The following is a 13,159-nucleotide window of genomic DNA, read 5'->3' on the forward strand; positions in this document are numbered from 1 at the left end:
AATCTGCGGTACTTGAATAGGACATGCAAGAGGTTTCAGCATACGGGCAAATTCTCCCCTGGATCCTACTTCGGGAACTTCTGCTTCTAACTGCCGACGACTGTAATTGCCACCGACTGGCTCTGGCTCTCTTCAGTAACAGCGCTTCACCTTTGCTCTCTCGGCTCTCTTCTGCCGGTAACTGTACCTGGACACTCTTCTCTCAGCAACTGGCCTGGACTCTCCTGCTTTGTAAATGGGGCCTTGCCTCTCCTCGTTCTCTGCTGCCACTGCTCTGGTTCCGACTGCCTCTCCTCTTTCTCTGCCAGAAACTGCCCACGTTCTCTGCCGGAGACTGCCTACACTTCTCTGCCGGAGATTCCCCCCCTTGATGTTCGGCTCAGTCCTCTTTTATTTTCGCCTTCTCGGCACCTTGCACCAAGGGTTGTAAACCTCTAAGAATTTGGCATGACTCTTTCATCTTCTTTGAAGTTCGACCCACTCTTTGTTCTCCTCCGTGCACTCTTTTGATCATATTTTGCCAGGCAGCAGAAACTTCTCTAAAACTAGCTTTGAAGGTGTTCATGTGCAGAGCTCGCAAATAACTTTCTTGTGCTCTTACACATAGCTATATACAAAGTTCCGATGGCAAAGCATTGCCTTTGTTTTTGATGTTAAAACAGTAAATACATTCACTTCCCACAGGGTTAACTACATTAATATTTAGCAAAATATACATAGAAACAAACAAGATTATTTACAGTTCTCATGAGACTTGACCTATGTAAAAATCGATGTAAAGTGCATTGGTATTTTTAAGCTACATCGAATTTTACAATATGACAATATTGGAGTCTGTTAAAAATGTAACTAAGGACAATTAAAGCACAAAAGGGAAGCAGGAAAACTGACACACACACACAAAAAAAAAATAATAATAAATAATAATAATAATAATAATAATAAAATAGATAAATGTGGCTGCAAAAAACCTGGAAAGCTATCATTATGAGACTCAGTTACACAATCAGGATCACTTTACCATTTGTAGAAGCAATAATTATGACTGTAGGATTATAACAGTTAGTATTCAGTCTATTGTTTGCTTTCATTCATGTACCTTTTGTGCTTGATTGGCCGAGTGCTTAGCATATCCGCTCTCCAGCCAAAACGTTGCAGGTTCAAATCCCACTGTGGGCATGGATGTTTGTGATTGTCTGTGAAAATACTGGTGGTGATTGGCAGTAGATGGCGTTGGTGTAGATGATGAATGTAGTTGGTGGAGACGGAGAGTTATGGAGTAGGTGCCCTCCCTCGATGGGTCTTTGGGCTCCTTGGTGTGCTATGTAATAATAATATGAATACTCTTATATTTATACCTGTGAAGATACCTTATTGACCAAGGCAAAATATTTGCTAATTAATTAAATAAAATTTAACTTAATAAAATAAAATTATTAGGCATTTGTTTTCTTTCCAATGCTCAAAAACATAAGTGATAATCAGCATTTCAGTATCCATATCCACAAAAAGTCAAAATCAAGCAACATTAATAATAAAAGATAACTTAGCACTTATATCTATTCATCAATTACTTTCACTTATCAGTAATAATAAACACTGGAACAGCATAAAAAAGTTAAAACATTGTGTTCAAAGAGTCGACAGTGTTTTTTTTTTTTTTTCCAAAAGTTCAACTAACCTTAATCTTGAATAGATTATTTTGGTAAATATACTTCACACTAAGAAAGTTAAGTACAGATGGCAGAACATAAGGTACAAATGGCAGCAACATAGATGAAGATATATGCAGCAAATACTGAGAAAAATTAAAACACAAAGCAAAAAACAGAAAAAGAGGAAGGAAATTAACGGAGAAAGCTAGTAAAAAAAAAAAATTAGAAAAAAACCGAGGAAAAATGTTACCAAAATTTTTCTTTCTACAGGATATGAAAAAAAGGATAATTTTAATGATCTAAACAATTTTTTGAGATTATTTTAATAATTAACATTCTGAGTACATTACAGAAGCAAAAATGGATAAAATGTCTAGAACTGTTGCTAATCAGCATGCTGGCCAACTATTTAATTTTGAAAAAATTTTAAAAACAGAATGAAATTTTTAAGCAGTAAATCTGACCACCTATTAACATAAAAATAAAATAGATAAAAATCTCAAATTATTTTACTTACAAGGGAAGGCTTGATATTTCTTTTCTCATCTACAAATCCAGCCCATGGTCCTAGAAAGCCATCGATATCACTGGCATCATTATTCCTTAATTTTTTGCGTTTGTCCCCTTCTCTAGCTTTCGTCTTCTCAAAAACAGTAATGCCTGTAATTTTTTTTACAATAATGATCATATTTATTACATCAATATTTTATAATAAAGTAAAAGTTGCAGCTTGAACAAAAAAGAAATTACCTTGACTAGTTGTAGCTGTATCTAGTGCACCAACATAATTTGTTGCATCTTGCTTAGTGCTGTCCAGAGAGGGGTCATATGCATAACCTAAATGATAAAATGCATTAACAAATTTCATTTTACTGTATTTATTAAGTACAAGAATATAACAAGCACTACTGTAGAAAAATCACTCAAAGTAACCAAAAATATTCATCCATTGCTTCATAACATCAATGCTATGTTAAAAAATTCTTCAATACAGAAACTTCACTACATGTTAGGATTTTTTTTTCCTATAAAATTCTTCATAACTTTTAAAATTGATCCTCACACTGTTGGTAACAATTTAACTTTGAAACCTTCAGCAGCTTATTAATTTGTGGTACACTGAAGTAAGTAAATCAAACCATTATAGTAGCAAGAATTGAAATGTTAAGTAGTAGACACTCTACTTTGAAATGAAAATCATGACAATGACCATGTAGACTAGTCATAAAATTCCCATTAGGGAAAACAAAACTATTCCATCGACCAACTGACTTATATTGAGCTGCATTCCTACTTGCTATTATTAGGTATAGGTAAGTCCGTGGTAAGCTTTAAAATAGCATATTCCTTAAGGTTCTTCTGTTAAGTCACAATTTCAATTACTGGAAAACATGTTACAGAATTCTATATATCATCATCAAATTCCTGCCATGTACCCTCAAGGGGTATACAGGATATGATAGTACTACATGAAAAATTTACATCATTACTAACTTCCTATCTACAATTTCCCTCCAAATCAGTCTGTTACTTGTCAAGACTCCAACATTATCAGATCTTATATTTCTATCATCTAAGGCACTTTGTACTGTATCAATCCACCTATATCTTGGTCTTCCTCTGGGTCATTTTCCTGCCAACCTGGCAGAGAACACTTGTTTTGCTAATCTTTCCTCGCACATTCTGTTTAAGCGACCATACCACCTGAGATTAGCTCTGCTAACACATTCCTGGATGCTAACAATGTCAAGTTCTTTCCTAATATCCTCGTTTTTAATATAATTTGCCATTGACACCATCTGTTCATTCCCCTAATCTTTTTCAGAACTCTCATATCTGCGGTCTCTAGTCTTTGGTCAAGTGTTTTACTTCTGACCCAGCTCTCAGATCCATAAGTTAAAACTGGTTTGAACACTGTCTCGTATACAGCTAATTTAGTGTTTTCACTAATTTCTCTCTTATTCCATATAAATGTATTCAGTTGACTTCCTACGATACCAGCTTTGTTGATTCTGTTGTCTATTTCCATATTTAATTTACTATCTTCACTAAAAATCACTTAAGTAGCTGAAACGTTTTATTTATTCTATACGTTCTCCATTCACAATGCAGTTGATATTTTCAATGCTTCTGCCTAATTTCATTATCTTTGTCTTGTTATTGCTGACCTTCATACCATATCTATTACAAGAGTTATTTAATTTAGCCAGGGAATCTTGCAGACTTCTAGCAGATTTATTTAGAAGTATAACATAGTCCACATAAAGCAAAGACACATTAACATCTCCAATTTTGATATCAGGTTTAATATCACTTTCATTCATAATGTGATCCATATAAATAATGAATAACAGAAGAGATAATGTACATCCTTGCCTGACACCAGATTTAACATTAAACCATTTTCTGTACTTCCATCATTTCTAACTGCTAACTTACAACTCGAATAAAGACTAAGTATTGCTTGATATAATGCCCCGTCGACACCATATAACTGTAGCATTTTGAATAGCTTCTCTCTCTTGCACCTTGTTATATGCCTTTTCTAGATCTACAAAACTTAAATACAGATCATTATTATATTCCCATGATTTCTCAACTATTTGTCATAAAGTGAAAATCTGATCCTAACAGCCTCTATTTGGCCTGAATCCAGCTTGTTCTTCACCAAGCTTTTCTTACACAATCCTTCCCAGCCATTTTTTAAAGTATACTTGCATAAATCTTACCAGGAACACTTGGTACAAAAATTCCTCTGTAATTCTCATATTCAGTTTTATTTCTCTTTTTATATATGGGTACTATGAGAGCTCTACTCCAATCATCCAGAATTCAACTCTCTGTCCAGGCCTTCTGAACTATGCAGTGCAGCCACTGTAAGACTTTTAACCTGCATATTCGAGCATTTCTGGTCGAATATTATCTATTCCTGACTGCATGCCTGTTGAGTGCTTTTTTACCACTGTGCTATCACTGCTTGTTTCTTTTAACAATTTTTCAAAATAATTACTCCATACTTTAAGGATATCTTTTTCTCTAGTTTTAATGTCACCTTTTTCATCTCTAATTCCTTTTACAGCACTCTTTCCTCCATTTCTAAGCTTCTTCAATAACCTCCAGAATATCTTGCCACCTTCTTGATATTTATTTTCAATGTTCTTACCAAAGTCTTCCAATGACTTTTGTTTAGCTAGTTTTACACAGTGTTTAGCTTTCTTACATTTGTCTCTTTATTCTCTAAGAGCAAAAGCCTTATTTGCCAGCAACTTTCTATATGCTTTCTTCTTTTCCTTCACTGCCTCTTTAACTTCCTGTGTACACCATGGAGTTCTGATTTTTCTATCCTTGCAGAAACCTCACCACATGCCTCTCTGGCTGAATCAATCAATGTTTTCTTCAAGGCCTGCCACTGAATCTCCAAGGCTTCATTCCTGTTCTGAAACTCTTTCATTTTTTCCTGAATAATGTTTGTGTATTTTAGTCTACAATTAACATCTGAGAACTGCTCAACTTTTATTCGCTTTAAAACTTTCTTACATGTCTTACATTTCTGAATCTTCTTTTCAATATGAAATTCAATTTTATTCTGCTCAAGACTAAATGTTGATCACTTCCAATTTCTATACATACATGCACAATAACAAAACTTCCAATATAACAAATTTTCTAAAAGTGGTGGGTCTTCATTTAAAAAACAAAATGCACAAAACTGATCGGTATACCAAGAACATACTTTAATAATTATCTTGAAGAAAGAAAAGAATCTTAAAAGACACCCTCTTAAAGATGAAATTAAAGGAACTTTTACTTTCTGAATCAATGGTGAAGCATATTCAATAAACTTTAGTTTCTTAACACATTCATTCATTTCTACTTGCTTAAAAGATGCAGACTTTTATTTTTTTTTTTGACTAAAATATTAGTTATATTATTGCTAAGCTTCTGGCTCTTTCTTCAAAGTAATTCTTTGAAGAACTTACAGTAAGACATATATAATGGAACCAAAAAGCCCTGAAGTATGTATCTAGAATGAAATCCAGCCATAATGACAATACCTTAAAACACTAAAATAAAAAACAAAAATGTAGTTTCAGTAGGAAAATATATTTTGTGTGCTTTCAAAAGAAGTTTGCCTTTGGTTGGTTAAGAGTTGGGAATTTTTATCTTTCTTGACTAAAAGAATTTTATGATAAATATTTTTTTTCAGTAATATAGATGATAAATTATGTATAGATATTTTTAAAAAGCAAAAAAAAAACTCTATAGAAACATCTTAAGAATGAACAGAACAACTTTCAAAGATCCTGCACAGAAACATTTTTGATTCTAATTTTTAAAAAAATGAATATTTAATAATCAAGTAGTTCTGCCAACTAATGAGATCTGAACTATCATTAATTCACTTTGTCTTCTTCACTACCACCCATGCTTGGCTTTTGTTGTATATAATATAAAAAGGATCATGCATGTGATCAAGTTCACATGCATGTAAATTCACAGTATTTATGAATGAAAATAAAAGAAAAGAGATGATTATTCATTATATCAAATGATTACATAATGTATGCATAGGTGCTGGAAGAGCCAAAAATATATTATTGCAAAAATAAATATCAGCAGTAAAAGGAGAAGCATGTAACAGCCTATTGTGCAAGTGACTTCTGCTCTATCTGCAGTGGTGTAGACTAAATATGTTTTAGTTCTGTGATAATATAATGATATGAAGAAAGTAGAGGACAATTAGCATTGATCCTTTCCCGCTGTATAGTATGCTTCCTTTACCAGTCACAGAACGTCATAGGTAAGCTTGGGTAATGGTCAGTATGATATCAATGCAAAAATGAATAATGATAACCAAGGAGTCTTTGTTAGGAGAATTTAATATGGGAAATTTAGTTTCATGCATATTATGTGAAATGCAACTGCTAGAAAGAGAAAAAGATTGAAGAAAATGGATACTGGTGAGTGAATATTTCAGAAATGTTTTGAGAGTGAGTACTAGTTATGTACTCACATAGTGGGGTACATATGTGGGGTGTATGGAGAGGAAGCTATCGATGTCAGCCGCTGATCTCAGGATCAGGATGTTGGGCTCTGGTCCTCACATACACTCAACTCTCACTTATGGTTCCAAGAAGTTAGTAGTGCACACTAACGGCCACACCTCGATAAACCGTCTCGGCTGGCGGACTAAATTAAGTGAAGGTATAAGCAATATAGAATGCTGTAAATAGGGAATGTCATCCCTTATGTGCAGGAAGTCTGGAATGGCCAAGATGGCAGAAGAATCAACACTGACTGATCAATGGCATGATAGCAAGATGTGCGGCACACATTGAGGGCACACTCCTGACATCTAAGGGACTTGTGGCCAGCCGTCATAGAGATCGGAGCCTCACCACGTATTTATACATTGTCAACCATGAAACACAACCATGTCACAATATGAAGTTAGAGATGTGGTTGAGACTCCTGCAACCATCAGCTCTTATAGCTACAGGGGAAGAAGAGCTTGAAACTGGGAATTGTAAGACAAGAACTACTAAGGTAGTGTATGAAGATAATATCCCAAACCCTCCAAGGAGGATATTGTCAGATATCCCTTGTCTGAAAACTAGGAGCAATCTCTTGAAAATAGTAACATGGAACATCAGAACACTCTATGAAACAGGCAAATTAGATAACCTACTCCAGGAATTAGAAGTGATGAAGGCCGATATTGCAGATATCAGTAAAGTGAGGTGGACAGATACAGGCATAATAAGAAGAAAAAATCACACTATAATCTACTCTGGCAGTGACTTACACCTTAATGGAGTAGCACTTGTCCTAAGTAATAGAATTGCAAAATCTCTACAGGGATATTGGCCCATAAATGACAGAATCATAACAGCCAAAATAACTTCACAACCATTCAACCTGTATATTATCCAAGCATATGCACCAACCCAAGATCACCCAGACGAAGAGTTGGAACAATTTTATGAAGACATCCAAACTGCAATCTCCAGTGCTAAGTCAGATGATGTTATTATACTGATGGGCGACCTAAATGCAAAAGTGGGCTCAGAAAAATTCTCATTTTGCATGGGAAACCAAGGGCTTGGAATGAGAAATGAAAGAGGTGAAAGATTAATTCAATTCTGTGAAACCAATGACCTAATAATTGCCAACACACTGTTTAAACATCCTCCCAGAAGACTATATACCTAGACAAGCCCTGGGGACATCTATAGAAACCAAATTGACTATATAATAATAAGCAAAAGATTCCAAAATGCAATAACACAAACAAAAACATATCCTGGAGCAGACATAGGATCAGACCACAACCCAGTGATTGCAAAAATCAAAATAAAACTTAAGATACCAAGCCAACCATTCATAAGAGAAACTTATAATTCAGACTCACTTTAACAACCAAGAAGTTAAAGACTGCTTTATAAAAGAATTCACAGAATCTCTTAACAAGTCTGACACCACAACTCACACAGAAAATAGAACGCCAATTGATGAAATTAACATGAACTGGCAAACATTCAAGAATAGCATCAATGAAGCAGCCAAAAATACACTCCCGCAATTAAAAAGGAAAAGGAATAAACCTTGGATGAATGAAAAAATACTGACATTGATGGAACAAAGAAAAAAGTTAAAGAACAAACCTGAATATAAAAGCATGAATAAAAAAATGAAAAAAGAATGCAGGAAAGCCAAAGAGGAATGGATTAAATATAAATGTATAGATATAGAAAACCTTGATAGAAAACACAGAAGCAGAGAAATGCATGAAAAGATCAGAGAAATAACAAGCAGGACAAATACAGCAAACCATGCAAGTGTCATTAGAGACTCAAAAGACCATATTCCAATGGATAAAAAAGAAATCATGGAAAGATGGATTCAATACACAAGGAAATTATATGAACAACAAAGAAATGATATTCCTGAACAGACTGATTTAGAAGGACCATCCATTTTACTCTGTGAAGTTGAAAATGCCGTCAGAAAAATAAAACCACATAAAGCTGCAAGAATAGATAACATCTTGGCAGAATGGTTGAGGGCTCTCGATGAAGGAGGACTGAAATTTCTAACAAAATTATGCAATAAAATATACGAGACTGGATTTCTACCCAAAGATATTAATCACTCAATTTTCATTCCAATTCCCAAAAAAACAAAAGCTACAAGATGTGAAGAGTTCAGGACAATCAGCCTCATCAGTCAAGTGTAAAAAGTCCTCCTATACGTTATTCTTGAAAGAAATAAAAGAAAAATAAACATAGAAATAAATTATACACAAAGTGGCTTCAAGGAAAATGTAGGTACAAGAGAAGGTATTTTCAACGTCAGAGTGAATAATAATATAATCATAGAAAGATATCTAGAAAAACAAAAAGATGTGTACCTCTGCTTCATAGATTACAAAAAGGCATTCGACAATGTCCAACATGAACAATTAATTGAAATCCTTTCAAAAATAGGCATGGATGGAAAAGACATTAGGCTAATAACTAATCTTTACTGGGAACAGACTGCATCTTTGAGAATAAATAGAGAGACCTCAGAAGAATTCCCAGTTCAGAAAGGTGTGAGACAAGGCTGTGTCTTTTCTCCGATTCTCTTTAATCTATACACAGAAGAAATATTTAATAAAATTAGTAACCTCAAAGGAATCACTGTAGGGGGCAGAAATATTAATAACCTAAGATATGCAGATGACATGGTTCTTCTAGCTGAAAACAAATATGACCTCAAAACTCTTATAGATGAAACCCTCAAGTATAGCGAATTCATTGCTTTTTAAAGTTTCAACTTTAAAAAGACAAAAATCATGATAATTTCAAGAGAAAAGAAAATACCAGAAATATGCATCGATATAAAAGGAAATAAATTAGAACAGGTGCAAAAATACATATACCTCGGACATTTGATCACAGAGAATGGCAGGACAGAAGATGAAATTAGAAAAAGGATTGAAATCGCAAGGTCAACTTTCAACAGTATGAAAAATCTACTAACATCTAGAGAATTAAATCTGAAAACAAGACTAAGAAACTCCAAATGCTACATATGGTCTACATTATTATATGGAGTAGAGACATGGACACTCCCCAATCTGAGTGAAAAAAAACTAGAGGCTTTTGAAATGTGAATGCTGCGAAGAATTATGAGAATATCGTGGAAAGAAAAAAAGACAAATGAAGAGGTACTAGAGATAGCAGGCATCAACAGGAGCGTGATGAACAAAGGACACTTGTCAAAGGAACTGTTGAGGGAAAGAGAGGAAGACAAAGACTGGAGTGGATGAAAAATATAGAAGACTGGACCTATCTCTCATATGAGGAATGCAGCAGAGAGGCACAAAATAGGACATGGTGGAGACACATGGTAGTCAATCTCCTGGAGGGAGAAGACACCTGACAGGACAGGACTAGTTATGTGGGATGTGTAAAATATGTGACAGTAGAATGGGGAATTTTAACAAAGCAGAAAAATGCAAGAGTCGACAGACCGTTCATGAAAGTGCAGTGATGGAAGATCAGGAGAACAAAGAGGACATCATGAGGCAAAATAGCATGCTTATGTAAGTCAGTAGTGAACTTTAAAATAACTAGGCAAACATCTTCAACAGTCCTTTTGTAAAGTTACAATTTCAATTGAATTTTGTCCTTTGTGCTTTAGAACGACAAAGTGTGAACACAAATTATTACAGAAATGTCAGATAAGTGACAGAGCTGAGAAGAGAAAAAAAAAAAAAAGATGCACAAAGAAAGAGGAAGGAACATATGGCTAAGCAAGGAAGAGGAAAGTTTTTTATGGTGATACTATGATAAGTGGATTGCTTAAGAAGAGCATGACTATATCTTATTTTCCAATGGGAAAATTAAAATGTTCGGTGCCACACTACTCGGGCATAGTTTGTTCCCGTACGCCAAGCAATTGCACTTCTTCAAGGTCAGTATGGGTAATCTCATTGCCGGCAGTAATCGACATACGAGTATATTCGTAGTTGGCTTGTGTGGCTTATATACCATCTACGAGTATACACACTTTTGCTGCTAGCTCCACAAGCCAAGCATTTTCACTTCTTCAAGGTCAGTACGGGTAATCTCGTTACTGGCGGTAAGCGTCATAAAAGTATATTCGTAGCTGGCTTGTGAGGCTTATATACCAACTAAGAGTATACTCATAGTTGGCAGCGAACATGTTAATGAGATAAGTGAGCCCAACAGGATGCAAAGAAGTAAAATGAAAGTCAAGTGTTTCTTGGTAGATAAAACAAATGACTCAAAAGGTATGGTATGAGAGAAGATAAGAAAGATAAAAATCTTGCTACCATAGTATGATAGAAAAGTTGAGAAGGGCTGTGTTACAAATAAGTCAGTGTATAAATTGTTCAGGAGGAATGGCATGCAGTTTGCAAGACCTGTGGACTGAATTTAATAGTCAGAAGACCTTATATAAGGACAATGGACTGCACTTGAATGGATTCAATTAGGTGTCTGAAGAAATCAGTGTGCACTAAAATCAAGTAAACTAGCATTACTGATGATGAAGTAAGGGTAAACATGAGTGCAAACATCCATGGGGCAAGTGTGAGAACAACCAAAAAGAGCAAATGTAGTCACTTAGGCAAAGAATTTGAATGAGGAAGACAATACAGCAATCCCTCAATTAGTGCACCTAATGCGTTCTTTAAAACAGGTGCATTAATCGAAAATGCACTAATCGAATATAGTAACCTATGGGAAAAGGTATAATTTGTTCCTCGGATTTCTTTTTTGACCCTTAATTTTTTTATAAAAGAATTAGGATATGTCTCAGATAAGTGATGGTTTTCCTTTAAGGAAGTTAAAGGAAAACCATGAAAGACAATAAAACATATTCAGAATATAAATTTATTATACTGCTTCTTAACAAAGAATTGAGCTAATGTAGTTTGGCGGGCATTCTGTTTCTTTTTTTCCTACAACTGACGGTATGGCCCTATTGCCTCTTATGCAAATTTTACTGGTTCTCTTCACCAGGGTCGGTTTCTAAGCATTGCTGCTTAAAAACTTCGATTGTACGAAAACTATTTTCAAATTGTTTCTGTGAAACCTCTTTGGGCTTGTCAGTGATTAAATTTTCTTCATATTCTTCAGGATCTTCCTGCTGTGCATCTAAATTTAGCAGGTCAGAATCACTCAACTTCTCAGAATGAGACTTAATTAACTTAGATTCATTTGAAAAGCCTCTAAAATCATTTCCACAATGTGGAAGAATGTGCTTCCAAACAGCCTCACATATTGCTAACAGTAATTTCATTCGACTTTGCGACTTTAAAACCAGGCTGAGCTTTCTCTGATTTGGCTAGAAAAGTATTGGAAGGTATTTGCTTCCGAAAAAAGGCCGGTTTCATCGACATTAAATATTTGTTGATCACAATAATCTCCTTCTTACACAATTTTCTTCAAAATCTTTGGATATCTCCTTATCTGCACTTGTAGCTTCTCCTGTGATTAGAACATTATGTAGGCTGTTACTTTTTTTTGAAATGCTTAAATCACCCAGCACTAACGTGGAATTCTTCTTCTTTTCCATCATTGATAGCTCCTTCTTTCCAGGTTACAAAAAGACAATGCTTTTGATTTAATAAGGCCAGTGTTTAGTGGGATCCGTTTTTGGTTACAATCTTCGATCCATGTAAAAAGAAGTCTCTCTCTAAATCAATCATTATAATAATTTGATTTCGAGTGCATGCATGATGAACTTGAAGCAGCCTTACCTTTCTCTTTGTATTCAGCAGATGATTTACCCATTTTTGTGTTCTTGTTCTATCTCTGCTCTAGACTCGTCCATTTTTCTTTATTATTTCTAATTTTTCTTCCAATGAGATTACTTTTCAAATCATTTTCACACTTCTATTTTTTGCTCACTAATTCTTTTACTCATGGTTAAAGGTTAGGAAAATAATTTAAAATAAAAAAGTAAGGAAAACAATTGCACGTGATATGATCGGCAAAATGCTATGTAAAGAAGATGACATAAATTTTGGCGGTAAATTTGGAACGTAGTGTACATGGAAATTAGTGTAGTATGCCATTAAAAAATAACTTTGTAAAATGTTTCCAATCGGTAACTAAATTATTTCATCCTGGTGAATGATTTTTTAAAATAGTTAGCCATAAAAAATGTATAGATCGAAAATTTTTAAAATCTGTAATATTTATTTTTAAGATGTATATAGGCGCACTAATCGAATTTGGGTATCGAAAAAAAATGACACACTAATCGAAAACGCATTAATCGAGGGATTCTGTATAAGGGGCAAATGAAAATTTTATTAATGAGAAATACATTTTGTTGTATGAAAGATAATCTAAAAGTAAATATGTGCTTGCTTCTCATTTAGTAATGCAGTTATATGCTTAGGATTATCAGAGCTGCCATGTGATTAAGCAGTAGTGACATAAAAGAAACTTAAATGTAGTTATAAGCAGTAAACTTGCTTACCG

The 13,159-nt window shown here is 34.4% G+C and overlaps 1 protein-coding gene across 1 annotated transcript in view; it reads right to left on the reverse strand.

The window, feature by feature from the left end:
* The window catches only part of LOC150094187 (pre-mRNA-processing factor 17), a 181,293-nt gene that overhangs the window by 107,674 nt on the left and 60,460 nt on the right, over positions 1 to 13,159 (reverse strand). The window contains exons 4-5 of the mRNA XM_090412418.1: positions 2,406 to 2,492; positions 2,173 to 2,315 (exon numbers count right to left, since the gene is read on the reverse strand). Of these exons, the coding sequence (XP_090268544.1) occupies positions 2,173 to 2,315; positions 2,406 to 2,492 (230 nt within the window). The remainder of the gene's footprint in view (positions 1 to 2,172; positions 2,316 to 2,405; positions 2,493 to 13,159) is intronic.

This window comes from Typopeltis vanoorti, chromosome 22 (assembly GCF_054136105.1).
Source record: "Typopeltis vanoorti isolate ZY-2024b chromosome 22, IOZ_Tvanoo_1.0, whole genome shotgun sequence".
NCBI lineage: Eukaryota > Metazoa > Arthropoda > Arachnida > Uropygi > Thelyphonidae > Typopeltis > Typopeltis vanoorti.